This window comes from Zalophus californianus, chromosome 10 (assembly GCF_009762305.2).
Source record: "Zalophus californianus isolate mZalCal1 chromosome 10, mZalCal1.pri.v2, whole genome shotgun sequence".
In the NCBI taxonomy this organism is placed as follows: domain Eukaryota; kingdom Metazoa; phylum Chordata; class Mammalia; order Carnivora; family Otariidae; genus Zalophus; species Zalophus californianus.
The window spans coordinates 65,456,152-65,483,685 of NC_045604.1; the positions used below are offsets into that span (position 1 = coordinate 65,456,152).

General features: G+C 40.0%; 1 protein-coding gene across 5 annotated transcripts in view; it reads right to left on the bottom strand.

The window, feature by feature from the left end:
- The window catches only part of SMYD3 (SET and MYND domain containing 3), a 707,320-nt gene that overhangs the window by 621,241 nt on the left and 58,545 nt on the right, over window positions 1-27,534 (bottom strand). The window contains exon 1 of one of the 5 annotated variants that reach the window (XM_027613203.2): window positions 5,853-5,924. The exons of the other annotated variants lie outside the window; for them this stretch is intronic. Within the exon in view, the coding sequence (XP_027469004.1) occupies window positions 5,853-5,878 (26 nt within the window). The 5' untranslated portion in view covers window positions 5,879-5,924. Of the gene's footprint in view, window positions 1-5,852; window positions 5,925-27,534 lie in introns of those variants that run through there. 5 annotated transcript variants of the gene reach the window in all.

Consider the following 27,534-nt stretch of genomic DNA (forward strand, 5'->3'; position numbering starts at 1 on the left):
GGAGACCACCATTCTACTCCCTGGTTCAACTTTTTAGATTTCACATATTAATGATATCATACAGTACTTTTCTCTGTCTGGCTTATTTCACTTCACATGACATCCTCCAGATTGATCCATGTTATCTCAAAAGGCAGGATTTCCTTCTTTTTTATGGCTGAATAATATTTCACTACATACATATATGTACATACATATGGGTATACATATACACAGTATATATGTATCTTAAATATATTACTGTTGCAACTTGGGAGCTATAGATTTCACTCATTTACTTAATGAAATGTCCACCAAACAATCTAATTGCTAAGCCTGTCCTCATTGTCAAATCAATAAACAATATCAAACTTCTCTTCAGAAAAAGCCTGACCACATTTTTCAATTCAAATAAATGTGCTAATCTTCTCTGTAAACTTCCCCACCCCTTACACACACATACACACACACACACACACACACACACACACACACACATGCCAGTCAAGTCCAATTCTAAAAGAAATAAATAAGGCATGGAATCCTGCCATGTATTTGTCAAAAGATAAAATAAGACTCTGCCCTATCTATGATTCTGACCAAAACTCTCTTCACTTTACCATTTATGACTTCTCATTCAGGAGCTAAGAATTCTTAAATGATCCCTTTATTGGAAGAATCAGAAGATTTTGCTCCCTGGGGCAACTATTGAAAAGATTCATGCTAGGTGAGAAGCATGACTTTGTCACCTGGGAGAAAAGCAATTTGTGAATGGGAAGTTAAGAAAGGAGAATCAGCCATCCACAAGAGCTCTCAGGAAACCAGTTCTAGGAAAGTGAATATGTACACTGAGCATCTAAATACCATTAAAACCATTTTTGCATGTAAAATCCCTGGAAAGTTCTATGAAACCCCAGGTACACATATATTTCAGTTTAAAGACTAATCTAAGAAACGGCTCCAGAGCTGAACTCATACTGGAAAGCCAAGGAACATAAACTGTGAAAACTGTCCATCATAACATCTAAGCACAGAAGCAGAATTAAGATACAGGACGTGGTGAAAGCCATAAATATGTAAGTTCAACATAAGGGAGCAGAATGTAGACTCTGTAAGCATAAAACACAGGGTTTGGATCCAGCTCTACCACTTATGAGCTATGGGACATTGAATAAATTCCTTTATCCCCCTTTGTTTTTGAGCCTTATTGAGATATAATGGATAAATAATACTGTATAAGTTTAAAGTATACAACATAATTACTTAATATATGTATATATTGTGAAATGATTACCACAACAAGGTTGGTCAACACATCCATCACTTCACAGAGCTACAGTATTTTCAGGGGTGAGAACCTTTAAGATCTATTCTCTTAGCAACTTTCAAATACACAATACAGTGCTGTTAACTACAGTCACCATGATGTACATGACATTAGATTTTGTATCCTGTAACTCTACTGAATTCACTTATTTTAACAGTTATTTAGTAGAGTCTTTCAGATTTTATATATAGAAATCATGTCATCTAGAAATTTATTTCTTCCTTTCTGATTCAGATGCGTTTTGTTTCTTTCCTTGCCTAATTGCTCTGGCTGGGACTTGCAGTACCATGTTGAATAGGAATTGTGAGAATGATCACCCTTGTCCTGTTCCTCGTTTTACAGAAAAAGCTTTTCAACACTTCACCATTTCACCATTGAGTATGATGATCGACATACACATATCAATAAATGTGATATATCGCATTAACAGAATGAAAGATAAAAACCATACAATCATCTCAGCAAATGCAGAAATAGCATTTGACAAAATTCAACACTCATGATAAAAACTCTCAACACATTAGGTCAAGAAGGAACACACCTCAGAGGCGCCTGGGTGGCTCAGTTTTTAAGCGTCTGCCTTCAGCTCAGGTCATGATCTCAGGGTCCTGGGATTGAGCCCACACATCGGGCTCCCAGCTCAGCAGGGAGCCTGCTTCTCCCTCTCCCTCTCCCCCTGCTTGTGTTCCCTCTCTCGCTGTCTCTTTCTCTGTCAAATAAATAAATAAAATCTTTAAAAAAAAAAAAAAAAGAACAAACACACCTCAACATAATAAAGGTCACATATGTCCTTTACTGAAGGCTCAGCTTCCTCATCTATAAAACATGAGTGTGGGGCACCTGGGTGGCTCAGTCGGTTGAGCGTCCAACTCTTGGTTTCAGCTCAGGTCATGATCTCAGAGTTGTGAGATGGAGCTCCGAGTCGGGCTTCATGCTCAGCACAGAATCCACTGGAAATTCTCTCTCTCCCTCTCCCTCTGGCCCTCCCCCCACTCACTTGCACTCTCTCTCTCTCTAAATAAAATCTAAAAAAAAAAAAAAAAATACAAGTGATGGTAAAAATTTCATGATGATGATGATGGTGTGACATAACAATTTTATTTTACTATTTCACTGAAATGTTGTAAGGACTGGATGATATAACATGAAGCACTTAACACCAAACCTAGCATATCACTCAGTAAATACTAACAGCCAGCAGTTCAGGCTATGAGTAAGAAAAAACTTGTTAACAGTCAACTCCGACAAAACGGAAACAAATTATTTTCAATTACAAGTCTGTCCTATGTCTCTTAAAATTGCCTTTCATGAATCTAACCCCAATCAGAACACAGTTTAGGAAGAGCATAAAAATTTTCCCTTCTTACTAGTAAGTCACCTAAGGGATAAATAGCAATAAGAAGATTCTGCTATTTTGAAGCCACTCACAAATCTTTATCTGAATTTCAAATGGTTTAAGGTGCCCAGAGTCTAATAGCATATGACACAGTTAACAACAAAGAAAATGAATCAAGAGAGCTGAGTTAGAAAACCCCTACAGGTGTTAAGACATAGTCTTTTGCAAACCAAGAGATTAGGAATTTAATTTGTGCAAGTACGGAGAGGACTTCTAGTCATTTGTCTGGGAGAGCTTAGTACAGATAAGAACTTAATTTGCCTGAATGACCTAGACTTAATTTCACAAACATTCTCACTTCTGAAAGGTGCCTGGAGCTTTGCCTTTGAGTGGACGTCCAAAAAAAAAAAAAGAAAATATTTCTAGAAATGAAGGAATTACCTTAATAACTCATAAAAAGTAAGGCATTGCTAGACATCTGTTAAGAATGAATAACATGAGGGCACCTGGGTGGCTCAGTTGGTTAAGTGACTGCCTTCGGCTCAGGTCATGATCCTGGAGTCCCAGGATCGAGTCCCGCATCGGGCTCCCTGCTTGGAGGGGGGTCTGCTTCTCCCTCTGACCCTCTTCCCTCTCGTGCTCTCTATCTCTCATTCTCTCTCTCTCAAATAAATAATTAAAATCTTAAAAAAAAAAGAATGAATAACATGAATATATAATCAACGAATTGCCCCACAGATCAAGTTTATTCAAGATCTCAAGCAGTTAATTCCATTCCATTTCAAACTTTGCTACAACTAGTTTCGTTCTTAATTTTTACCTCCCCATTTACTAAGGTAAATCAAAAGACTCGATTATATCAGTTGCCTCTAAAAACAAAGAACATAATGAAAAAAAGGCGAAGAAGATATGGCATAGTTTCCCAATGCTATTGTGGAAGTACTGCCCAAAATCACTGCTTATTTTACTACTGAACAAACTATGAAACAGTATATCACTACACGGAGCAAACAGCAGGTAAGCAAAGAATCAAGACATCTCAATGCTACAACCATAGGATAATGTGTTACCACATTTGTCCCAAAGGCAACTCTGGAACGAATTCTATTTATCTAATAAGGTGGGACAATTTACTATACAAACGAACAAAATCCTCCAAAGAATATCAAAAATAAAAAAAGACATATTGTCCAATATATTGTGATCTGGGAAAGAAAACGTACTAATCTTAGTAAATGGAACTTTCACATCAGAGATATTATCTAACAGGTGCTGTTTTTCTAAACCCATTCAAGCTGGCTCCCTGAGTTTGCAACAGGATCTCTGCCTATTTCTAAATTTGATGGAAACTTATGTATGATTTACACTGGTACCATATGGGGACAGATTCTATGAACCTTTATAAGTTGAGGTATCTAATGACACTGCATTATTAAAAGGGATTTCCTATAACAGTGATTTAGCAATGGCATCCTAGCTAATCTTATCACACCATTATTAGAGCAAGTTCTCTATTTTAAGCTATATAGTTTTCAAGAAGCAATACCAAATCCTATAAATAATTGTATTTAAGTGTTAAATGTACCATTTCATTTGGAAACTAGATTTATTTTAAGGTAATCCGTGATGTTTTGCCTTTCTCTGAGAAATTGGGTGGGTGACTGAATAAGTGAATTACAGCATGCATGCAACTTTTTTGGTCCCCTTAATTTCCTTAAAGTTGAGTAACAAAATGCAGTATGAAGAAAGAATACTTGTAAAATCAATACCATAACTGATTGCTTCAAAACAGAAAAACTGACTACTGGCTATAAAAACCAGAGGAAAATGCCAGGCTTATAACAAGGTAAAAATACTAAAAATATTTGATATTTGCAAACAAACTTAACCCCTGTAGTTCCTCTCACAAATATCCGAGAGACAGACAGAAACATAGACAGACAGAGACAGAAAGAGATGGACTCACAGGCCACATACGTGAAGCGGTCTCACCTGTCTTTTAAGATTGATTCTCCCAAAACAAGGATGATTGTCTTTCCAGTATTTCTTTTTCAACCTTTATAGTCCAGAAATACCCACATACAGAGAACTAGAAGGACACTCATCACACATCATAAATCACAGTGGACAGGTCAACTTCATGCTTAGTCAATTCCTCATTCAACACTCTTTCCCAGTTAAAGGAAGCCTCACCTCCTCTGGGTAATTAACTGCCATGTAATCATCACTTGGATTGTTTTTGTTTTGTTTTGTTTTGTTTAAGATTTTATTTATTTATTTGACAGAGAGAGACACAGTGAGAGAGGGAACACAAGCAGGGGGAGTGGGAGAGGGAGAAGCAGGTCCCCCGCCGAGCAGGGAGCCCAATGTGGGGCCCAATCCCAGGACCATGGGATTATGACCTGGGCCGAAGGCAGATGCTTAACGACTGAGTCACCCAGGCACCCATCACTTGGATTGTTGAGCACTATTCTTTCACATGAAACTTTTTAAGAGAACTGTTTTCCAGGGCGCCTGGGTGGCTCATTGGTTAAGCAACTGCTGCCTTCGGCTCAGGTCATGATCCTGGAGTCCCGGGATCGAGTCCCACATCGGGCTCCCTGCTCAGCAGAGAGTCCGCTTCTCCCTCTGACCTTCCCCCCTCTCATGCTCTCTCTCATTCTCTCTCTCAAATAAATAAATAAAATCTTTAAAAAAAATGCTGAAATCCACAAAACTACTAAATTCTTTAACTTCCAAAGGAAGGAATATGAAACGAAAGGGTGCACATCATCCACGGTGAAACCTGACAAGGGAATGTGGCACTATCAAAAAAAAAAAAAAGAGAGAGAACTGTTTTCCTTATTTTCCTCCCACTTTTTCCAGACAGAAAAGTTGAGGGGGAAAAAATACAACGGTCACTACTATACCCTTTACCCAGATTCAACGTGTGTTAGCGATTTGCCACGTCGGCTCCATCTCCCCAACACACACACACACACACACACACACACACACACACACACACACACACCCTACCTCTTTATGTTCTTTTGCTCGTCGGCTCCATCTCCCCAACACACACACACACACACACACACACACACACACACACACACACACACACCCTACCTCTTTATGTTCTTTTGCTCGTCGGCTCCATCTCCCCAACACACACACACACACACACACACACACACACACACACACACACACACACACACCCCCTACCTCTTTATGTTCTTTTGCTCATCCATCTGAAAACGGCAGCGGTCACAACCATCCCAAGAGCCTCCAGCATGTGATTCCTAGGAATAATGTCTCTGATATAATCACATACTATTATCCCACCCAAGAACATAAACAATGATCACATAATATTATCTACTATACAATCTGTGTTCAAATGTCTCCAATTGTTGAAAGAATGTTTGTTACAACTTCCCCCTTCAACCTGGATCCAATCTAAGTTCATACTTCACAAGTGTTAATTATGCTTCAATTTCCTTTAGTCTAGAAAATTCTTTCACACAGTCTCTTTTTTGCGATGACTTTTTGAAACGTTCCAAAAAACTGTTGTCTTATTAAGTGTCATGCATTTTGAACTTATGTGACTTTTTTCCTCTTGAGGCCATTTACCTTGTTTCTCTATCCCCTGTGTTTCCTAAAACCTTGAAGTTCAGTATAGGTTTGATTAGATTCAGGTGAAACTTTTTTAAGATTTTTTTTATTTATTTGTCAGAGAGAGAAAGCACAAGCAGGGGGAGTGGCCGGCAGAGGGAGAAGCAGGCTCCCTGCTGAGCAAGGAGACCAATGCGGGACTCGATCCCAGAACCCTGGGATCATGACCCGAGCCGAAGGCAGACGCCTAATGGACTGAGCCGCCCAGGTGTCCCTCAGGTGAAATATTTTTGCAAGAGTATCTCAAAGTGTTGATTTTCTATCATTCATCTATACTTATGCGAAGGCATTCTTCTGTAAGGTAGAGCTTTCCTTTTTGTTTTTCTCCCCCTACCAACTACCCTTTTTGTACCACTACAGACCAAGACATTTTTACTTATTCAAAATATTACAATCAATCAGAATTATTATTCTTTCTTGATATTTAAATTATCCCAAACTTAAAAAAATAAATACATAAAAAATTAAAATAAAAAATAAATTGTCCCAAACTTGACAGTTAAGAGCTTTTAACTGTAAGCTGCTGTTTTTTAAAACCTGGGTTCTAATACAATGTGACTTAAAAAGTCATCTCCTTTGGGGCGCCTGGGTGGCTCAGTCAGTTGGTCATCCACCTCTTGATTTCAGCTCAGGTCATGATCTCAGGGTAGTGAGATTGACCCATCAGGCTCTGTGCTCAGTGGGGAATCTGCTTGGGATTCTCTCTCCCTCTCCTCTGTGTCTCCCCTCCACACGGGTGTGTGTGCACGTGCTCTCAAATACATAAACAAATCTTTAAAAAAAAAGTCATCTACTTGTTTAAAGGTTATTTCCCAACTAAAGAATATCACCCTTTCATTCAAATTTATTTAAATTTAATTAACATATATTGTATTATTAGTTTCAGTGGTAGAGGTCAGTGATTCATCAGTTGTATATAACACCCAGTGCTCATTATATCAAGTGCCCTCCTTAATGCCCATCACCCAGTTACCCATCCCCCCACCCCTCCCCTCCAGCAACTCTCAGTTTATTTCCTTTGATAAAGAATCTCTTATGGTTTGTCTCCCTCTGATTTCGTCTTCTTATATTTTACCCTCCCACATTCATTTAAATTAATTCAAAATCATTTGCTAAATATTTGCCATGTGCCAGATACTTTTTAGGTGTTAGGGATATATTAATAAACGTTTAATAGAGACCCTATGATTATGGGGCTGACATTATAGTTTATGAAGACAAACAACAGCCAGAGAAATAACTGTGTAATATATCAGATGGTGTTAAATGCTTAGAAAAAAATAAAGCAGCAGGGTGATGAAGAATGATAGAGTACAGATACTTTAGAGAGAGCCCCTCTGATAAGATGACATTGGGCAGAGACCCAAATAAATTTGAGGGAGTAGCCTGTAGCATCTGGAGGATGAGAAACCCAGGCAACGGGAACAGGAAAAAACCCTGCTTGGAGTGTTTCACAAACAGCAAAAAGATAGTGTGGCTGGGGTCCAGTGTGCTGGGGCTAGTTGTAGGAAATAAGATCAGTCAAGAATGGACCCTAATGTTTTCCTGTACTCGGTGTGCACACAAGATTTGTTTTGCATTTTTATCATAAAGTAATTAATTTTCAAGCAGGTGACTGAGCATGGTCCTCATAGTGGGTCAAAGAGTGGCCCTCAAAAAGATACAAACACATCCTAAGCCCAGGAACTTGTGAATGTGACCTTATTTGGAAAACGGATATTTGCAGATATAATTAAATTAAAGATCTCGAGAAGAGATGATCTGAGATTCCCTGGCTGGGCCCTAAATCTAGTGATGACTATCCCAATAAGAGGCAGAAGATGAGAAGATGCAGAGAGTAGGCCACACGAAGACAGATACAGAGACTGGACTTGCAACCACAAGCCAAGGAACACCTCAAGCCACCATTAAACACTTGTGAAAGGCAGACCTAAATACATTTATAGAAAACCCAATAAATAAGAAATCAAATTGATCAACAGATTCAAAGCAATCCCAATCCAAATCCCAGTAGGCATTTTTATAGAAATAGACAAACTGATTCTATAATTTATATGGAAAAGCAAAGACCTAAAATAGCTAGAACAAATTTCACAAAGAACAAAGGTGGACAACTCATAGTACCTGATGTCAAGACTTACTATAAAGCTACAGTAATCAAGACAGCATAGTATTGACATAAAGATAAATATATACATCAATAAAACAGAACAGAGTATCCAGAAAGAGACTCTCGTATCTTGTCAATGGGTTTTCCACAAAGGTGCTATGCATTGAATACAATGCCCCCGAAATTCATGTCTACCCGGAATGTGACCTTATTTGCAAACAGGGTTTTTGCAAATGTCATTGGTTAAGATGAGGTCATACTACATTGGGTGGATCCTAAATTCAGTGAATGGTGTCTTATAAGAAAATAACACATGGAGAGGACATGCAGGAAGAAAGCATGTGACAGTAGAGGCAGAGCTTGGAGTCATATGACTACAAACCAAGAAACGCAAGGAGCAGGGGGACCACCAGAAGCTCCGAAGACTCGACGAATGATTCTCCACTACAGCCTTTTTTTTTTTTTTTTTTTTTTGACAGAGAGAGGGAAAGAAAGTACAAGCAGGGGGAGTGGCAGAGGGAGAGGGAGAAGCAGTTTCCCTGCTGAGCAGGGAGCCCAATGGGGGGCTTGATCCCAGGACCCTGGGATCATGACCTGAGCCGAAGGCAGACACTTAACCAACTGAGCCACCCAGGCGCCCCACTACAGCCTTTAGAGAAAGCCCTGCCAACACCCTGATTTCAAACTCCTGATCTCCAGAACTCTGAGAGAATGAATTTCTCTTTTAAGCCACCAAATCTGTACTAATTTATTATGGCAGCTCTAGGAAACTCATAGTTTTTTGTTGCTTTGGTTGGCTGGTTTTAATGGAGGTAAAATTCACGTAATGAGAAGCTCACCTGAGCATGGGTCTTTACGGTCCCACTGGCCTGGATTCCACTCCTGCATCTATCGCTTCCCATACTTACCACAGCAAGCTGCCAATCGTCACCTCATTTTCTTAACTATGAAATGGCGCTGTAGTCTGACCTGCCTTGTAGTTATTAGGATTCCTGGGTAGAAAGCAGTGGTTCCCCACTTTACCATGCATCAGAGCCACCTGTAGGGCTTGTGAAAAAATAAACTGCTGGCTCCCACTCACAGTTCCTGATTCGGTGGGTCTGGGGTGAGGGCTGACTACCTGCATTGCTAACAAGTTCCACAGGAGGCTGAGGCTGCTGCTCCTAAGGACACACTAAGAACCAATGCACAGAGTTTGGGATAAAACAGATGTTCAAGAAATGATCCTCTCTTCTTCCTCTACTCTTCCCTGTCCAGAAGTCAAACTGTCATTATCCTATGAAAATAAAATATATTTGAATATATATTACATAATCAATCCTTTAGCAAGAACTACCGGTCCCCAACACATCTACTCAATATACAAATGGAAAATGGCCAGACCATATATAAAAGTAGAATTCTGGGGCGCCTGGGTGGCTCAGCCATTAAGCGTCTGCCTTCAGCTCAGGCCACGTGGGATCGAGCCCCATGTCAGGCTCCGTGCTCGGCGGGAAGCCTGCTTCTCCCTCTCTCACTCCCCCTGCTTATGTTCCTGCTCTCGCTATCTCTTTCTCTGTCAAATAAATAAATAAATAAAATCTTTAAAAAAAAAAAAAAGAATTCTGACCCACAACTTGCGGCATCCAGCCCAGGAAACCATAATGGGTTGGTTACAACAGTAACCAGTACAGGAAGTCAAGCAATAACTTCTGTAATGATCAGCCCCAAATGACCATGACTTGATTACAGACAGCTTCCCTCATTTTTGCCCCTACTTCAACTTAGGACCAACAGAGAAAATTAAAAATGCACCAAACCAATCACATAGAATATCCTTCTAATTAGCCTGCCTCCAGCTTCCCCATACGAATAGCTCCGATCAGAGCACACCTGAACTTCCCTTTTTTCCACCAAAAAGCATTCCCACTCCACTGCCTGCCTTTGAATCTCTGCCGAATGAAAGTGATGTGGTCTGACTCCTTTACTACATCAAGCTCTGAATAAATAGCCATTGGTTGTTCTCATTTGGATGGTCTTCATTTGCTTCCACAACTAGGAAAATAACTTATAATTCTCATTTTATTTTTGTGTTTTTCACTTTGTAACTTAAATATTCCTTCCAAGACAGCATGATAGTTGGGGGTGGGGAGGTCCTACTTTAGAACCAGAGAAACCTGGCTTGCAAAATCTTACTCCTTTAGGGGCGCCTGGGTGGCTCAGTCATTAAGCGTCTGCCTTCGGCTCAGGTCATGATCCCAGAGTCCTGGGATCAAGCCCCGCATCAGGCTCCCTGCTCCGTGGGAAGCCTGCTTCTCCCTCTACCAGTCCCTCTGCTTGTGTTCCCTCTCTCACTATGTCTCTCTGTCAAATAAATAAAAATCTTAAAAAAAAAATCTTATTCCTTTAGCTATGATGTTATGTAAATTCTATAATCTCTTTGAACATAAGTTACCCCATGCATGTCCCCAACCCAAGGAACGATAAGTACCAGCTGTTTAGGACTGTCCTAAAAAGAGACTGTGACCACAAAGAAGAACAGAACAAAGTGCTTAATGAAGTTACCTGCTTTGCGTAGGTTATGATTCTCACCATTGAAATATTTAATCCTGTGATTCAATAACCTTTTGCTATTAAGTCTGAGAGTTGTTTTTTAAGTTATGTTATTAGGAGTACAGGACCAACTCCCTCATCTCAGAAAGTAAAGGATGGGCATTCTAGCATGGATATACTGTTTTGACTACAAGGGAAAGAAAACCACCAAAACCAGTTCATGTAAAATATCGGGGACAGAACCAAAGTACATCCAGGACTCACAAGGGCTGGATTTGAACTGATACTTGACCAGATGACCTTCTTGGTAAATGCTGGGTTTGATCACTGCCATTTATCTCTCTACTAGCTTCCTCTGCTTACTCAGCCTGCACAGGACCCTTAAAAACAGCCACCCCAAAATGGTAATGATCTATAACTCCAGAAGAATCTGGGTTATACACGGGTGTATGTATCTGTCAGAGTTCACCTAATGGTACACTTAATACGTACACATTTCACTGCAAGTTTTGGATCTCTTTTCGTGTCTGTCTCCCTCATTAAACTGTAATATATCAAAGACAAAAAGGGAATCATATTCAACTCCGAATCCCCAATATTAGCACAAAACCTGCCATGTTGCCAAATCTCAATACATTTTCATTATAAAACAAAGAAAAACGTAAAAACCTGAGAAATTTTACCTATTGGGATTCATTCTGCAAGATGTGTTAGAAATTCTCATTTTAATTTAGTGATTACATTCTAGTGAATTAATATAAACAGATTTAAACTGTACTTACTATAAAGAAAACTGTATTTACAAGCAAACAATTAGTGACTTAATTATGGTGCAAAATAATCCAGGTATATGACTCTACCACCACCTACTGGAAATAAATGTGTATTACCACAGTTGAAAACAAGACAACCTCCAATGAATTGATGGGCCATGAGCAAAAACACACTTCAGGGCACCTGTTAGGTTCTAGAAATTATCCCTGGTTCCATGAGGACAGGCATAGCTCATGTCTGTTTTGATCACTGTTGTATCCCCGCAGCCTTGGAGAGTGACAAAGTACTCTGCTGGCTTCCAACAAATATTTGTTGGCTGACTAGATTCTGGGATTAAAAAGGGACTGAGATAAAATCTTTAAGACATTCAGGCACCCAAAACCATTAGAATTTTATCCAGACAATGGAATATAATTCAGCAATTAAAAAAAAAAAAAAAGAGCTATCCACCCATGAAAAGACATAGGGGAACTTAAATCATATTGCTAAGTAGAAGAAGCCAATCTGAAAAGGCTAGGAATATAGGATTCCAACTGTACAACATTCTGGAAAAGGCAAAATTATGGAGACAGTAAAAATATCAGTGGTTTGCCAAAGATTAAGGAGAAGGGAGGGATGGCCAGGCAGAGCAAAGGATTTTTAGAGCAGTGAAACTATTCTGTGTGATACTCTACTGGTAAATACAAGTCGTCATACATTTGTTCAGACCCACAGAATGTACAACCAACACCAAGAGTGAACCTTAATGTAAACTACAGACTTTGGGTGATAATGATGTGTCAATGTAGGTTCATTGGTTGTAACAAATGTATTACTCTGGTGGGAGATGTTGAAGGTGGGTGAGGCTGTACAAGTGCGCAGGCATGTATTTGGGAACTCTCTGTACTTTCCACTCAATGTAGCTATGAATCTACAACTGTTCACTGAAAAAAAAGTCTATTTTTTTAAATCAATAGGATTTTATATTCTGACTTTAGATTTCAAATAGGCAAACCTACATCTAATGCATACATCCAAAGTATGATATTGTTTTTAAACACCTAAGTATATGTTCTATGTCCAATAAATGTTACTTTTCTCACAGCACAACCTCAAACCCTAACCCTCAAGGAGCTACCATTAAGTAGCTATATACAATCCACTGTTTCTTCAACTATAAAATTAAGACAGCTAGGGGCACCTGGGTGGCTCAGTCAGCTAAATGTCTGCCTTGCGCTCAGGTCATGATCTCAGGGTCCTGGGATTGAGCCCCACATCAGGCTCTCTGCTCAGCGCCAAGTCTGCTTCTCCCTCTGCCTCTGTGATCCCTCTCCCTCTGTGATTGCTTTTGCTCTCAAATAAATAAAATCTTAAAAAAAAAAAACTAAATCATTCAGCTTCCTTCCTAATTTAACACTCTTTTAATTTAAAAAAAAAAAAGAGGGGCTGCCTGGGTGGCTCAGTCAGTTGGGCGTCTGACTCTTGGTTTAGGATCAGGCCATGATCTCAGGGTTGTGGGATCAAGCCCCACCTGGGGCTCCATGCTCAGCGTGGCATCTGCTTGTCCCCCTCTCTCCCCCCTGCCCCTCCCCATGTTCTCTCTCTCTAAAATAAATAAAATCATTAAAAAAAGGGGGGGGGGGGCTCAAAGGGCTCCTCAAGCAGCTAAGTTGCAAGAGTAGGAAGCAAACCAGCCCTAAAAAGCAATGATAAGCAGGTGAGCTTTGTCGAGTCATCTGTTGATACCCAAATTAGGTCAACCCTCAACAAATGTAATGTTTATTCTCCTGCTTCATTAAAGCAGAGTCACTAATTACATTAACCACTGCTATACACAAGCCACTGTTGCAAATCTCCTTTGAAGGAGTCAAAATGAAACAGATAAAAATACACAAAGAATTCTTACATAAAGCAACAGGACCTGGGGCAAGTTCTGAGGGCAGCCCTTTAACAATGAAAGAAATGGGACTGAAATTCTTTTTTTTTTTTTAAAGATTTCATTTATTTCTTTGACAGAGAGAGACACAGTGAGAGAGGGAAAACAAGCAGGGGGAGTGGGAGAGGGAGAAGCAGGCTTCCCACAGAGCAGGGAGCCCGATGCGGGGCTCGATCCCAGGACCCTGAGATCATGACCCGAGTGGAAGGCAGCCGCTTAACAACTGAGCCACCCAGGTGCCCCAGGACTGAAATTCTTAAGCTTGTAACTGAAAAGAAACAGTTAACTACGTCATCCTGTCTATTTATACTTCGAGGATAAAAGCCACATATGGGGTTAAATCAATGTCCTCCCATCCCTTAGTAGGGGACACTTTACAATACCACAAACTTATAACTTAGGAAGTAAGGTGATAGTTCACATTAATTCAATTCCAGAAATATATACTGAACTAAACTACCCTCAGGGCCTGAAATGTGAAGTTGAATAAGACATGGACCCCATTTGTTGTTGCCGTTTTTAATAATACAGCCAAGTCCAAGTACTTGACCTGAAAGAGCTCATGTTACAGAGTTCTTCTCTTTTTTGGGAAAAAGAAAAAGGAATATCTTTAAAAAGTAAGGTTCCTTGAAACAGTTCTGGTTTTCTAATCATTAACTACGTAATCAAGAAGCTAGAGAGCTGGAAAACCATGATACTTTACTTGTTAGAATAGAACAGAATAATGAATTGGATATAAAAATTAAATATCTCTCAAACTAAAATGCTATATTGGTTCAGTGTAAAACTATGGCATCCTACAACAAGAAATTTTATTTACACAAATCTATCATACAGAGCAAGATATAACCAGCTAATATTTCACTGCACTATTACAAAGTGTAAAGAGGTTTCCAAGTAAGAAATGTGCTCCATTAAAAGCTTTAGGAAGACTAAGCCTCCAAATCCTGTAGAAAAGGCAGATATAGCCTTGAGGCAAAAATGCTAGGAAGTGATAGAATGCCTTCTTTACAATTTGCAGCTAGGTTATTACCCATGATAAATTGATAACCATTCATTAACTTTGAGAGCAATAGACAACTGGCAGGCTATTTCATGCTTCAAAGAATTTATGGCAAAAATGACAGGTGACTTTGAATTCAGAAAATAAAATGGATTCTTGGAAATTGTTACTTTCATGCATTCTTCTTCTAAATAAACTTGGAGGCAGATATAGGTATTTGCTTCTGATAAGAATTAAAGGTCATGATTTTCCACATCAGTGATAAAAAGATTAATGTTTATCAGTTGCATCAGTCCGTCAATCAACAAAATATATGTGAATTGGGCATTAAGGTATCCTGATGCACAATCCACTCTGGATCATAAGAAATAAGTTAAGCAAAATATACATAAACAACCTAAATTTTAAAAGAATGCAAATTAAGATTTAGGGATTGTGCTCACAGGTTCTCCTTGGCCAGCACATCCTTGCCGGCAACCATAATGTTGGCATTCCCTAATTAGGGTTTTTGTCTGGTTCTTTTTTCTTCTACTTCTCCCTCCTTCCCAAACTGATCCATATCTAAGGCTTCAGCTATCACTACACTCCACCATCTCCAAGAAGACCTTCGCCCTGAATTAAAATGACTGTCAATTCTGGCTGCACATTAGCATCACCTCAATCATTTAGAACATAACCAAGCTGAGTCCCTATCCCAGGTTAATTAAATCAGAATCTCGATGCATAGCCCCAGGGCATGGTTTTGTTGTTGCTTAGGTTCCCTGATGCCTGGTCAAGGTCTAGGCCTACTGCTCCTCTAGACCCATTGCTCCATCCCTCTCCTGATCATTTCCATCCCAATATCCCACAGGCACCTCAAATTCTCTCCTATCGGACTGACTCGTACACCAGCACTAAGCTAGAGCTTTTCCTCCTCCTCTTCCTTAACTGACTCCAGGAGCACCACGTAGTCCTTCCTCTTAGCTTTCACAGTATTCTGTCCATGCCTCCATTAAAGCATTTATCATGATTTACAGGAACTGTATATATGCTAATCTCCTCCATAAGACTGAGCACTTGTCTTTTGTTTGTTTCATTTTAGCATCCAAAGCATCCACATCTGAGTGGTACAAGGGTGAGTGATAACCAAAAGCCAAAGAGACCAACCAAATTTCTACAATTAGGTTTAAGAAGTAACTACAAGACTGGAAAACTGGAGACAAGGCTAAAGAATGATTAACCACGTAGACACAGGATCAGTCATGAAGGACACAGAAGAAGGGGATGGTGTACCTAAGGCTCAGCTTTATTAGCCTCCACTCCGTATACTGAATGGACAAGACTTATTAAATCTGACCCTGCATTGAAGCCAAACAGTCCTGAAAAGTCTATCTCCCCCCAACTTAAGCTCTTTTCACCCTCACTGCTACAGCCTTTAGGTAAAGCCTCCATCATCTTTGCCTAGACTTTTAAAAGAGCATCTTAATTCATGTCCACATGGCCCATTTCTTGCCACTCCAGGCTGAGACAGACCACAAAGTTACCTGTAAAAAGAACAAATCTCCGGGGCACCTGGGTGGCTCAGTTGTTAAGCGTCTGCCTTTGGCTCAGGTCATGATCCCAGGGTCCTGGGATCGAGCCCCACATCGGGCTCCCTGCTCGGTGGGAGGCCTGCTTCTCCCTCTCCCACTCCCCCTGCTTGTGTTCCCTCTCTCGCTGTGTCTGTCAAACAAATAAATAAAATCTTTAAAAAAAAAAAAAAAAAGAACAAATCTCCTCCTATTACTCCTGACTGGGAAATTCTTATGTAGCTCTCAGGAAATGAAGTCTAAATTCTCCACCATGGCCTTTGAGGCCTTTCTCCATCTGCTCTAACTAGCCCCCTTCAGCTATCCTCCCAACGTAATAACACCACATTCACACTCAACTGCTCTCCATCAGTCCACAACTTGGTTCCTGTATACTAGCTGTTCCTACAGGAAAAATACCCAACCCATTACCCACACACATCTAAATTGTACAGAGCCTGCTCAAATGTTACCTCTTCAATGAGGCTATAGCAGAGGAATACCCTCACGCATTTACTAATTCTTTCCCAAAGTTTTTCTAGAGGCCCTACTATGTGACAGGCATTGACATAAATAATCCTATAGTACCCGGTTAAAACTTGAGTTATGATGGTTACGTTGCATTAAAAACATTCATGATTTGGGGCGTCTGGGTAGCTCCATCAGCTAAGCATCCAAATCTTGATTTTGGCTCAGGTCATGACCTCAGGGTCATGAAATCAAGCCCCATGCAAGGCTTACAAACAGCACAAAGTCTGCTTGTCTCTCTCGACTCCTGTCCCACCCACCCCCTCTCTCTAAAATAAATAAATAAAATCTTTTTAAAAAAATTTGTGATTTTCTCTTCTCCATCAGTCTGTGTTTCCTGCAGAGAAGAACCGTATTTTCTGGTACAGCTCTCTTATTTTTCTGACTTGGGTCCAAGAGGGGCCCAGGATACCAGAAGACGCCCATAAGGGCAGTTCACAGCCATGGGGGCAGGCCCCTGGATCAGGCTACACGGATGGATACTAAAATAAAGGCTGGAGCCCACAGGTAGAATATAAATAGTGAACTAAAAAGTGAAGAAGGGTCAAAGCAGGTCTCTATCCCAGACAAGAAGGACACAGGTAAATGTGACAAACAAGGCATGGAAACTGGGTATGGAAAAACTAAAGACTAATTTTGAATGAACATCATGAATACAGCTCATCCGTGCATGACTTGATACACTTTGCTGGAACAAGGCCATAACCTTCAAAGGGCAAAACTATTCTAAATACACTGTATTCATCTTTGAAACCATCCTACCCACCTCACCTAGTACTAGGAATGGATGCAAAATGTGCTGAATTCACACTTTTGCAAGCAATGATCATACACGTATGCATGCACACAATGTATTCGTATGACCCAGAAGGTGAAACAAGGCCATTAGAAACCCTAAACCTTAGAGCAGGATGACAGAAGAGATCTCATCTAAAACTAGTGACCTGGGATTATTAACACCTAGCATGCACTACTTATCAAAAGACTAATAATTTACTAATTCTACCATATACAAGTCACATGCAGTACTGAAGCCTGCACAAAAATATAAAATCAGGAGCTTTGGACATAAACTGTCATGTGAACTGAGCATCAGAGGAAACCATTCTGCAGGGGAGCGGGGGGGCAGCGGAGGGAGGGGGGGACAGCCAAACAGAGAGAAGCAGGGATGAAAAGATGCAGGATAACACGCCTAGGTTCTTGAAGGCTCTCCAGTCCCTAGTTTCCCTTCCCAATTCACAAGATGCACCCCTGCTCTCCGGTTCTGTCAGACACCCAAATCCTTTTGATAGGTTCTTCTTTGCATAAGCTAGCTCCAAGCTGGTTTCTGTTACTGGAAAACAAGGACTCTTAAACCAAACAGTAATTCGACAAAGCGCTTTGCCCCTGCTGCCTTGATTACATCTAAGAACCTCACTGCCAAAAACATCTACTCCTTTTATAGCTCCGATTTCATTTCTTACTCCTCTTTCCAACTAATTCTTTCAATTAATATCTCCTGAGCACCTGCTTCACACCAGGCACTGCTAGCACCTGGCAACAGAAAGTTCCTGCACTCGAGTTCATAAACCCACACAGGACCTCTTTCAAAACGCACACAGGTCCTCATCAGTTTGTAAAATCAATTTAGTCAGTCCCAAGAAGCACTTTTTTAAAATTTGAAATATAAGAGAATAAAAACAGAGATAAAAGGTAAGGTTATATACCACTTTCTACCACTTTTGTTCAACTTATGTATATGTACACTGGATACCAACGTAATATGTATTTCTTACTGTGAATCATGAACAAAGAACTTTAAAAATACCAGTGGGTCCCTATTTCCTAACAACCTCAACAAATGCTAAGGAAGAGGGCAGAAAAAAGTTGTGCCTTAGAGAATCCATTAATGCTTTAATTAATAAAAAATAATTTTAATTGGTATATCCTTAGTTTGTGTTGATTTTTACATGCTTGAAAACAGTTATCGGTTTGCCTCAAGTACATTAAACATTCCTTCTTGTTTAGTTTTAATTAGCTAAGCAAATCCTTTTCTCTTTGCCTTAAACAGTACAGAGAAAGTTCAAGTCAGCATGACAGAATTATTATAAACTCTTAATTAGCCAAGTATAAATTCAGTAAATTTCTGCCATGCTTACAATGAATGCTGACCAAGCAAAATCCAATCATCATCAAGGTAACTATCCAGCTACAAGAAATGACAAGTTAGCCTGGAAAAAAAAAGACGAGGCAGAAGATAGCTATGTTCAAATATTATTAAAGGCACACAATGACTCTAAAGTGTTTAAAGTAATTTCTGAAAAACATTAAATGAAGAGAATGTAAGAATAGGACATCAGGAGCACCTGGGTGGCTCAGCTGGTTGGCGTCTGCCTTCGGCTTGGGTCATGATTTCAGGTCCCAGGATCGAGCCCCACGTCAGGCTCCCTGCTCGGCAGGGAACCTGCTTCTCCCTCTCCCGCTGACCCCCACTCATGCTTGCTCTCTCTCTAGTGCTCACTCTCTCTCTCTCTCTCTCAAATAAATAAGTAAAATCTTTTAAAAAAATAAGTTATTAAAAAAAAGAATAGTACATCAAATAAGCCTTGGGCATACTGTCGTATTTCTTGTATTTTCGAAGTGTCTTGAGGCTAAGAACCTGAGTTCATTTCAAGGAAAAGGAATTCAAACATGTTTATTCTCTAATTTAAAGACTGCCCAACTTTATCAGACAGCAGAAGTTATGCTACACTCCTGATTCATCAGCAAGAATATATACTGGGTGTTCAGTAGGAACTGCTCTAGGAATCATATAGAACACCACAAATGATGCAGGATGTCATGAAACACTGATATGTGAAAATCCATCATAAAAACGTAGGACAATTTTAGTGGCAGAAAATAATCATGGCACAAGAACGTTCCCACAGAGAAACAAAAACCTGTCAGAAAGCATGGCGGTCTATGTTCATGGTTTTTCAAAAACATACATAGACGTGCTACCTATTCATCCATTTTGTCAGGGAGAAGTATGTAACTGAAAGTGAAGAAAATGATGTGTAAAAAATTGAAATTGAGAAAATGCACTCACAAACATTTTTCCTGCCACAAGGAAAATGCTGCCATTTTCACAGTGGCACTTGCTTCTAGGTCACAGAACAGCCATGTTCATGCATTCATTCTCATTTAATCTAAGTTAATTGTATGTGTGCCTAATTCTAGGTACATAAAGATGAAGGCATTCACAGTTCAGAACACAAGCAAACACATAAACCTAACTGCAATTTAATTTGGAAAGTGCAACGGAGAAGAATACCTAATGTGTTGTGGTGTGGTGGGGTGGGGAGAGCAAGGAAAGCTTCCATGAAAGAAGTGAATGTAAAACAAAGGGGAGGAGGCATCCGGTAAGGCATGTGTGAAGATGTGGGAAGCTTGCACTCCAAGCCCCGCCAAGGGGAGAAGAATCGGCCTGCGGACTGTGCAGGAAGGCAGGCGAACCACCTCCAGAGAACCTGGAGGAGTGGAAATAAGTTCAGGGCAGAGACCAGACAAACAGAGAGTTAAAGAAAGGGTCAGACTTTATGTTGTAAGAAATCAGAATCCAGAGAAATTTCAGACAGCTCATTCTGGTGGCTGACAGAGGATGGACTGGTGCGTAAGAAGTCAGGAGGGAGCAAAACCACTGTAAGAAGCTGCTGCATGGGTGGCCCTCAGGCGAGACAATGAAGGCCTGAAGTGACTGTCGTAGGAGGCATGGAAGCAGATGAGCTTGAGACAAACTTCGAAATACAGAAAGTAAAGTGAGCTGGACTTGCTGACTGACTGGAAGGAGAGAAGAGGAAAGGAAAAGGTCAAGAGGTGGTTGAGGATGAGGCAGGGAGGGATCCATAGACACAGTAAGGATTTTAAGTCCTAAACTAAGAACAATAGCTACGAGGGAAATAAGAACAGGTACCAGGTGATGAGTTAGGAAACTACTATAGAAATTTAGACACGAAGCTATGGGATGATGGGACAATGGTTTTGACTAGGGTGATGATGGTGGAGATATTGAAATAAACATACTTGAGAAATATTTCATCGCTAAATTCAATAGGATTCACTGATCACCAGGTTGATGGCGCAGAAAGAGGGAGAGAAGACATCAAGAATGCCCCCCAGATTTCTCATAAGGGCAAAACAGTGGTACCAATCACCGAAAGAAAGTGGGAGAAGCAGATTTAAGAAGAAAGTTTGAGGGGTGCCTGGGTGGCTCAGTCAGTTAAGTGTCAGACTCTTGATTTCAGCTCGGATCTTCATCTCAAGGTCGTGGATTCAGGACCTGCGTTGGGCTCCACTTAAAAAAAAAAGAACAGGGACACCTGGGTGGCTCGGTCAGTTAAGTGTCTGCCTTCGGCTTGGGTTGTGATCCCAGGGTCCTGGGATCGAGCCCCGCATCGGGCCCCCTGCTCACTGGGGAGTGTGCTTCTCCCTCTGCCTGCCGCTCCCAGATTGTGCTCTCTCGCTCACTCTCTCCCCCTCACACAAATAAATAAATAAATAAATTTATTTTAAAATATAAATAAAATAAAAAGAAGAAGGAGAAAAAGGAAGTTTGAGAATATACAGTGTTTTAACATGCTGAATTTCAAGCACCTCCAAGATATCCAAGTAGAAATATTAAGTAGAGAGCTGAATATAAAGGGCTGGAATTCAAAAGAGTGGCCTCACTGAAAATATAGTTCAGGGAATTACTAGTATATAATCAATTGTAACTACGTCTGAGATCCAGAGGAAGAGGAAGAATATGGACTGAAAAGATGACCTCAGAACATGCACTGAAAACAGGTCTAAAATTCTAACCTTTGAATGTAAGGGGAGGATAAGTCTACCAAGGCTCAGGTCATGATCTCAGGGTTGTGAGATCAAGCCCCGCATTGGGCTCCAAGCTGGGCATAGAGCCTGCTTGAGATTCTCTCTCTGCCTCTCCATCTGGCTCTCCCCCCAACTATAAATAAATAAATAGATAGATAGATAGATAAATAGATAAGTAAAATCTTATCACTAAAACAATGGGAAGCTGGTATCATTCCAGTTTTTTAGGACAAGACAGACACACAACATTGGACAAAATTGAGTTTTAATATACTATTAGGATGGCTCCTCTTTACTTTGTCAAAAACTACCCAATATGCCTTTTTTAAATTTACATACTATTAAGTTCACTGTTTTAAAAAAGATTTTATTTATTTATTTGCCAGAGAGAGAGAGAGAGAGAGCACAAGCAGAGGGAGAAGGAGGGAGCCCAATGCAGGGACTCGATCCCAGGACCCTGGGATCATGACCTGAGCCGAAGGCAGACACAACCAACTGAGCCACCAAGGCACCCCTAAATTCACTTTTTTGATATACGGTTTTATAATTTTCCACAATGCCCAGATACAGAACAGTTCCATCATCCCCCAAATTCCCTTGTTATACTTCTTTGTAGTCAACCCCTTTCTCTAACCCTTACCCCTGCCAAATGACCTTTTGAGCCACTGTGCACATATTACTGGAGTCCACAACCATATTAATTTCAGTACCTCCATAGTCTATTACCAGAGCAAAAGGCAACTTCGGAAAGTGTATGCCAAAAAGAACAAGGAGTGTTGGCATATTTAGTCAATTTCCTTGCCCACCCAGAGGAGTGGTCTCTGCTGCTGGCCATCTGCTTTCCACCATCACCACAAACACCTATCTACCATTTCCCAAAGAGGTAAAGCCTCATCAACTACTTCTTTAATTTGGATCTTTTTATTTTTATCCACAATTTATCTTGGTTGGGAAAAGACCAAGATATTATAAATTTCACCACCTCCTAGTCCAGGCTTGGGTGTTAGTATATTAAAAGAAGCTAAAGGAATTTACAAAGATGGCTAATTCCAGATTAGGGAGGCAAGATACAAGATAAACATGGAACCAGATAGTAAAAAGATGTTCCAAAAAAGTATGGAGGAAGATCAAAAAAATACAGGAGCCAACTTGAAGGAGCTTCTGTGAGTCAAATCTGCGACAATTTCAGCATCAGAACAAACAGAACAAAAATGGATTGTAACCCACTGAATAAAACAGGTTTTTTATTGTGTCTAACCTATCAGTTTAACCCATCAGTAGGAGTCCATACTGATAAAAATTAGGTAAATAAATAAGAAGGGAGGACTCTTCCTTTGAAAGAAATAAACAGTAATAAATGTGGAGGGAGTGAAGGAGTTAGAAAACCATTATTTTACAACCATCATGGTAGATATTGGTTCAGGCAAAAACCAATCATAAACAGATGCTAAATATATGAGGAAGAAAATGATGAGGACTAGATGTTTTCATGGTCTCAAAGTGTCTCCCCACAGGGGCTCCTGGGCAGGCTCAGTCGGTTAAGCGTCTCCCTTCTGCTCTGGTCATGATCTCAAGGTCATGGGATGGAGCCCCAAGTTGGGCTCTGCGCTTAGCTCAGAGTCTGATTGTCTCTCTCCCTCTACCCCTCCCCCTGTTCTCTCTCTCTCTCTCTCTCTCTCTCTCAAATAAATCAAAATTTAAAAAAAAAAAAATTTGGAACCAGTGGCAAAATTGGAAATACGTAACAGATACAAGTATTGTGTGAATGTTAAATTCCTTGGCTTTGATTAAGCATACAGTGTTACAGAAGAGAATATCCTTGTTCTCAGAACACTAAAGTATTAAGTAAAGGGACATATGACTGTCAATGGTTTAGAAAGAATCGTGTGTGTATGTGTTTGTAGATAAAGAAAAATACATATAAAGCTAATATGGCAAAATTAAAATTTACTGAATTTGGGTAAAGGACATATCAGAGTTCTCTGTACTATTCCTTTAATTTCTCTATAATTTTGAAATTATTCCAGATAAATCTTTTTTAAGTGGTTTGCCCAACTTTAAAATATATTTAGATTAAGAATGCATTCACGCTTCATCTCTAATTTTAACCATAATTAGCAAGCTGACAAAAGATATTTTCCAATGGAAGAGATCTAAAAATTAATGTGATATAAAGCACAGATAAATATTTTATGAGAGGATTAAAGCTTCAGCGAGCACAGCAATTATGCACTGGTGTTCAGCTTATTGTTTCAGTTGGATTTCATTTTGGGCTCATTGGGGATCCCCCGAAGAAGATTAAAACACTTTATCTCTTATCTGTAAATAGATCATTATATGTGAATACAAAACTTTTATATAAAAATGTAGGAAGACACTTCCAAAGTCAACCAGGTACAGAACTGCCCAGCTACCAAGTCTATCTCCTGATCTCATGAGCCTCTAAGAGCTAAGTAGCAGGATGCGCAATTCAGATACAGAAAGTGGAGGACATTTAGACCAATCTTGGGAAACAAAAACCTCAAGAAGGTATTATTTAGGATGTCTCAGCTATGAATAATTCTATTTTGAAAACTGTAAGCATTCATCCAAAATACTTGATTTTAGTTTTCTAATGATCCCTGATGCTGTTTAAAGAACTAAAAATATGGGAAGAATACACACTAAAGGTTATTTACCAAGCACAGGCCACAAAGAGCCTCAAAAAAAAACCCACACAACACATTTCTACAAACCCACTCACCTAGCTCCCATACAGAAACGGCCATAGGTAATTACAATCAGATGCTTTCAAACTTGTGAAAAAGGACCCAGAAAAGTGACAAGCAGCCCTTTCTGCAATTTAATGAGTGGATATTCCTCTAATAGACTGAAGCACATTTTGTTTGTAAATTTTTTTAATCGGGACGCCTGGGTGGCTCAGTCGTTAAGCGTCTGCCTTCGGCTGAGGTCATGATCCCAGAGTCCTGGGATCGAGCTCCGCATCAGGCTCCCTGCTCTGGGGGGAGCCTGCTTCTCCCTCTCCCACTCCCCCTGCTTGTGTTCCCTCTCTCGCTGTGTCTCTCTCTGTCAAAAAAATAAATTAAAAATCCTTAATAAAAGTTTTTAATCAATTTTAATCAAATATATAGCATATGGTTAAAAAGTCAAAGAGTACAAAAAGATTCCCTTGCCTTGCCCCCCCAAAGGCAATCATATTTTAACCATCTCATTTTCAGAGTCTCTGGCAGTTCCCCTTAATGTTCTAAATAATACACTTTTACATCTATTTCTTCATTTATCACCTTTAGATATTATGAGACATTAACCTGTTAAGACATGACGCTGGAGCCAGCTTCTACTTCACATGAACACCTTTCTCTCCTCCTCTCAATGTCTATCTCTGATTTTATGTTCTTAGGCTGGTTATTTATAAGATATGCTTCCAATTTTTGTTCTATCAACTATAAAAGATCTTAACTCCTCCTTCACAGAATAAAGCTATCAGAACCTATACCTATTCTTAACGTCCTCCCAAGTTCTGTCAGCTGTGCTTTTTTTTTACATTGTCAAGATTTAAAATTCACCCTCTATTATATAGTTATAATTAAGTTTTCCACGCACTGCCTGTAGCAGTAGTTCTTAGAGTGCAGTGTGCCTCAGAATCACCTGGAAATCTGTTAAAATTCAGGTGTGAAAGGCCTCACCCAGTGAGTTTTTGATTCCTTATGATGTGGCCTGAGACTGAATTTCTAACAAGTTCCCAGGTGATGCTGATATTACTGGTCTGGGAATCTAACTCTGAGAATACTGTTCACCTAGGACCAAATAGTATGGTAGTTAAGATGCATTTCATTCTCTATGGTGGTAATGTCAAGATCCTTTTGCCACTCAAAAAAGAATGTTCTGGGGCTCGTGGGTGGCAGCTCATTCTGTTAAGCGTCCAACTCTTGATTTCAGCTCAGGTCTTGATTTCAGGGACGTTGAGTTCAGGCCCTGCGTTGGGCTCCCCACACCCAGCATGGAGCCCACTTTAAAAAAAAAAAAAAAAAGAATGTTCCTACTGCCATAATTAAATGCAATCTTTCTGCCTACTGCCAATTGCTCCAAAGCATACCACACGTATTAATTTCCTTCTTACTTAGATCACAACTTATTGCACTATTTCCCCCTTTGGAATTTGTTTTCCTTTACGTTTTGTGTGTGTGTGTGTGTGTGTGTGTGTGTGTGTGTGTGTGTTGTGTGTGTGTGCGCATGCTTTTTACTCCTTCTATAGCTTAGACTAGGAAACTAATGGCCTTCTCTTCTATTGGAACTAATGCATGTTGCAAGCAGTCATTCTGGGACTTCACCACACCACAAGGAGTTTTATTGTTTCCTGGAGCTCGGGGGAGAGGTTAGAACTGGAGGTATATATTTAAGAGTCATCAATTTGCAGGCAATGTTTTAAGAAATAAGGGTTATGACTAGGTATAAACTTGATAACAGATCTGTCTCAGGTTCTTTACCTTTGATATCACAGAAGGACAAGGAACACTGCAGATTAAATATACAAACTTACTTATAATTGACTCCCGCCTGTCCTTAACCCCAAAGGAGAAGACAGGATGGATCCTGGTCAGAAGGAATATCCCACAGTCTCACACAAGTGATAAAGGGCAGCACAGGAAGGGAAAGTAAGCCAGTCTCACCGGCCAGTGAGTCACCTGTGATGCTGGCTCCTCGAGGCTCTTCTGGTCAGACAAGAAACACATCTTCTGCATGTGAGGAGGTCCTATTAGATGAGCAAATGCCCAATGCTCTGGAAAAAATGCTCAGAATTTCCAGCTGCTACCAGATGTGTCCAAAAGCTTCTCTCCCCAGCCCCTCTTCCCATATACACACTCACCTAATGTTCAAACCAACACTTAGAATACCATAAGCAAACTGTTCACAATTTCAGAACTATATATTCTAACTCGGTCAGTGGTGATCACCTTAAGGGAGTCTCATCATATCACACCTAAAAGCGAAGGAAAATGGAGGCCTAGAAGGACTGCCTCTGCTATGCATGGTATTTAAATGCATGGGTCTTGGGCGCTTGGGTGGTTCAGTCGATTAAGTATCCAACTCTTGATTTCAGCTCAGGTCGCAATCTCAGGGGTCCTGCGAATGAGCCCCACGTCAGGCTCCATGCTGAGCATGGAGCCTGCTTGAGAGTCTCTCCCTCTCCCCTTGCCCTTCACCCCACTCGTGCACTCTCCCTCTTTAAAAAAAAAAAAATATATATATATATATATAAAATTACTATATGATTCAGAAATCCTAGTCCTAGATAAATACCCAAGAGAAATGAAAATATATGTCCACACAAAAACTTGTCCATGAACATTCATAGCAGCTTTACATACCAACATAACCAACAGGTGGAAACAGCCCAGCACCCATCATCAGATGAATGGATAAACAAAATGTGGTATACACATACAATGGAATGTTATTCAGCCATAACAAAAATGAAGCTGATACATGCTACAACATGGATGAACCTTGAAAAATTATGCTAAGTGAAAGAAGCCAATCACAAAAGAGCACATATTGTGTGATTCCACTTAATATGAAACTATCTAGAATAGGTAAGCTCATAGAGATGGAAATTAGGTTAGAGGTTACCAGCAGCATAGGGAAGGGGGGTTGGGGGTTACTGCCTAATGGTTACAGAGTTTCAGTTCAGGATGATTAAAACAGTTCTGGAAACATAAAAGTGATGGCTACACAACACTGTAAATGTAATTAAGGCCACTGAACTGTACACTTAAAAATGGCTAAAATGACACATTTTGTGTTATCTTAACACTAAAAAAAAAAAAGATCAATGAGCAGTTATGAAAAACTGGCTTAAAAAGGGCAAGAAAGAAAGCAGAGAATGAGGAAAGCTATTACAGTTATCATGGCAAGAGACCCAGTGACTTGGATTAGGGGAACCTGTGGAAATGGAGGGAAGTGTGTGGATTCAATATCTTTGAGAGGTA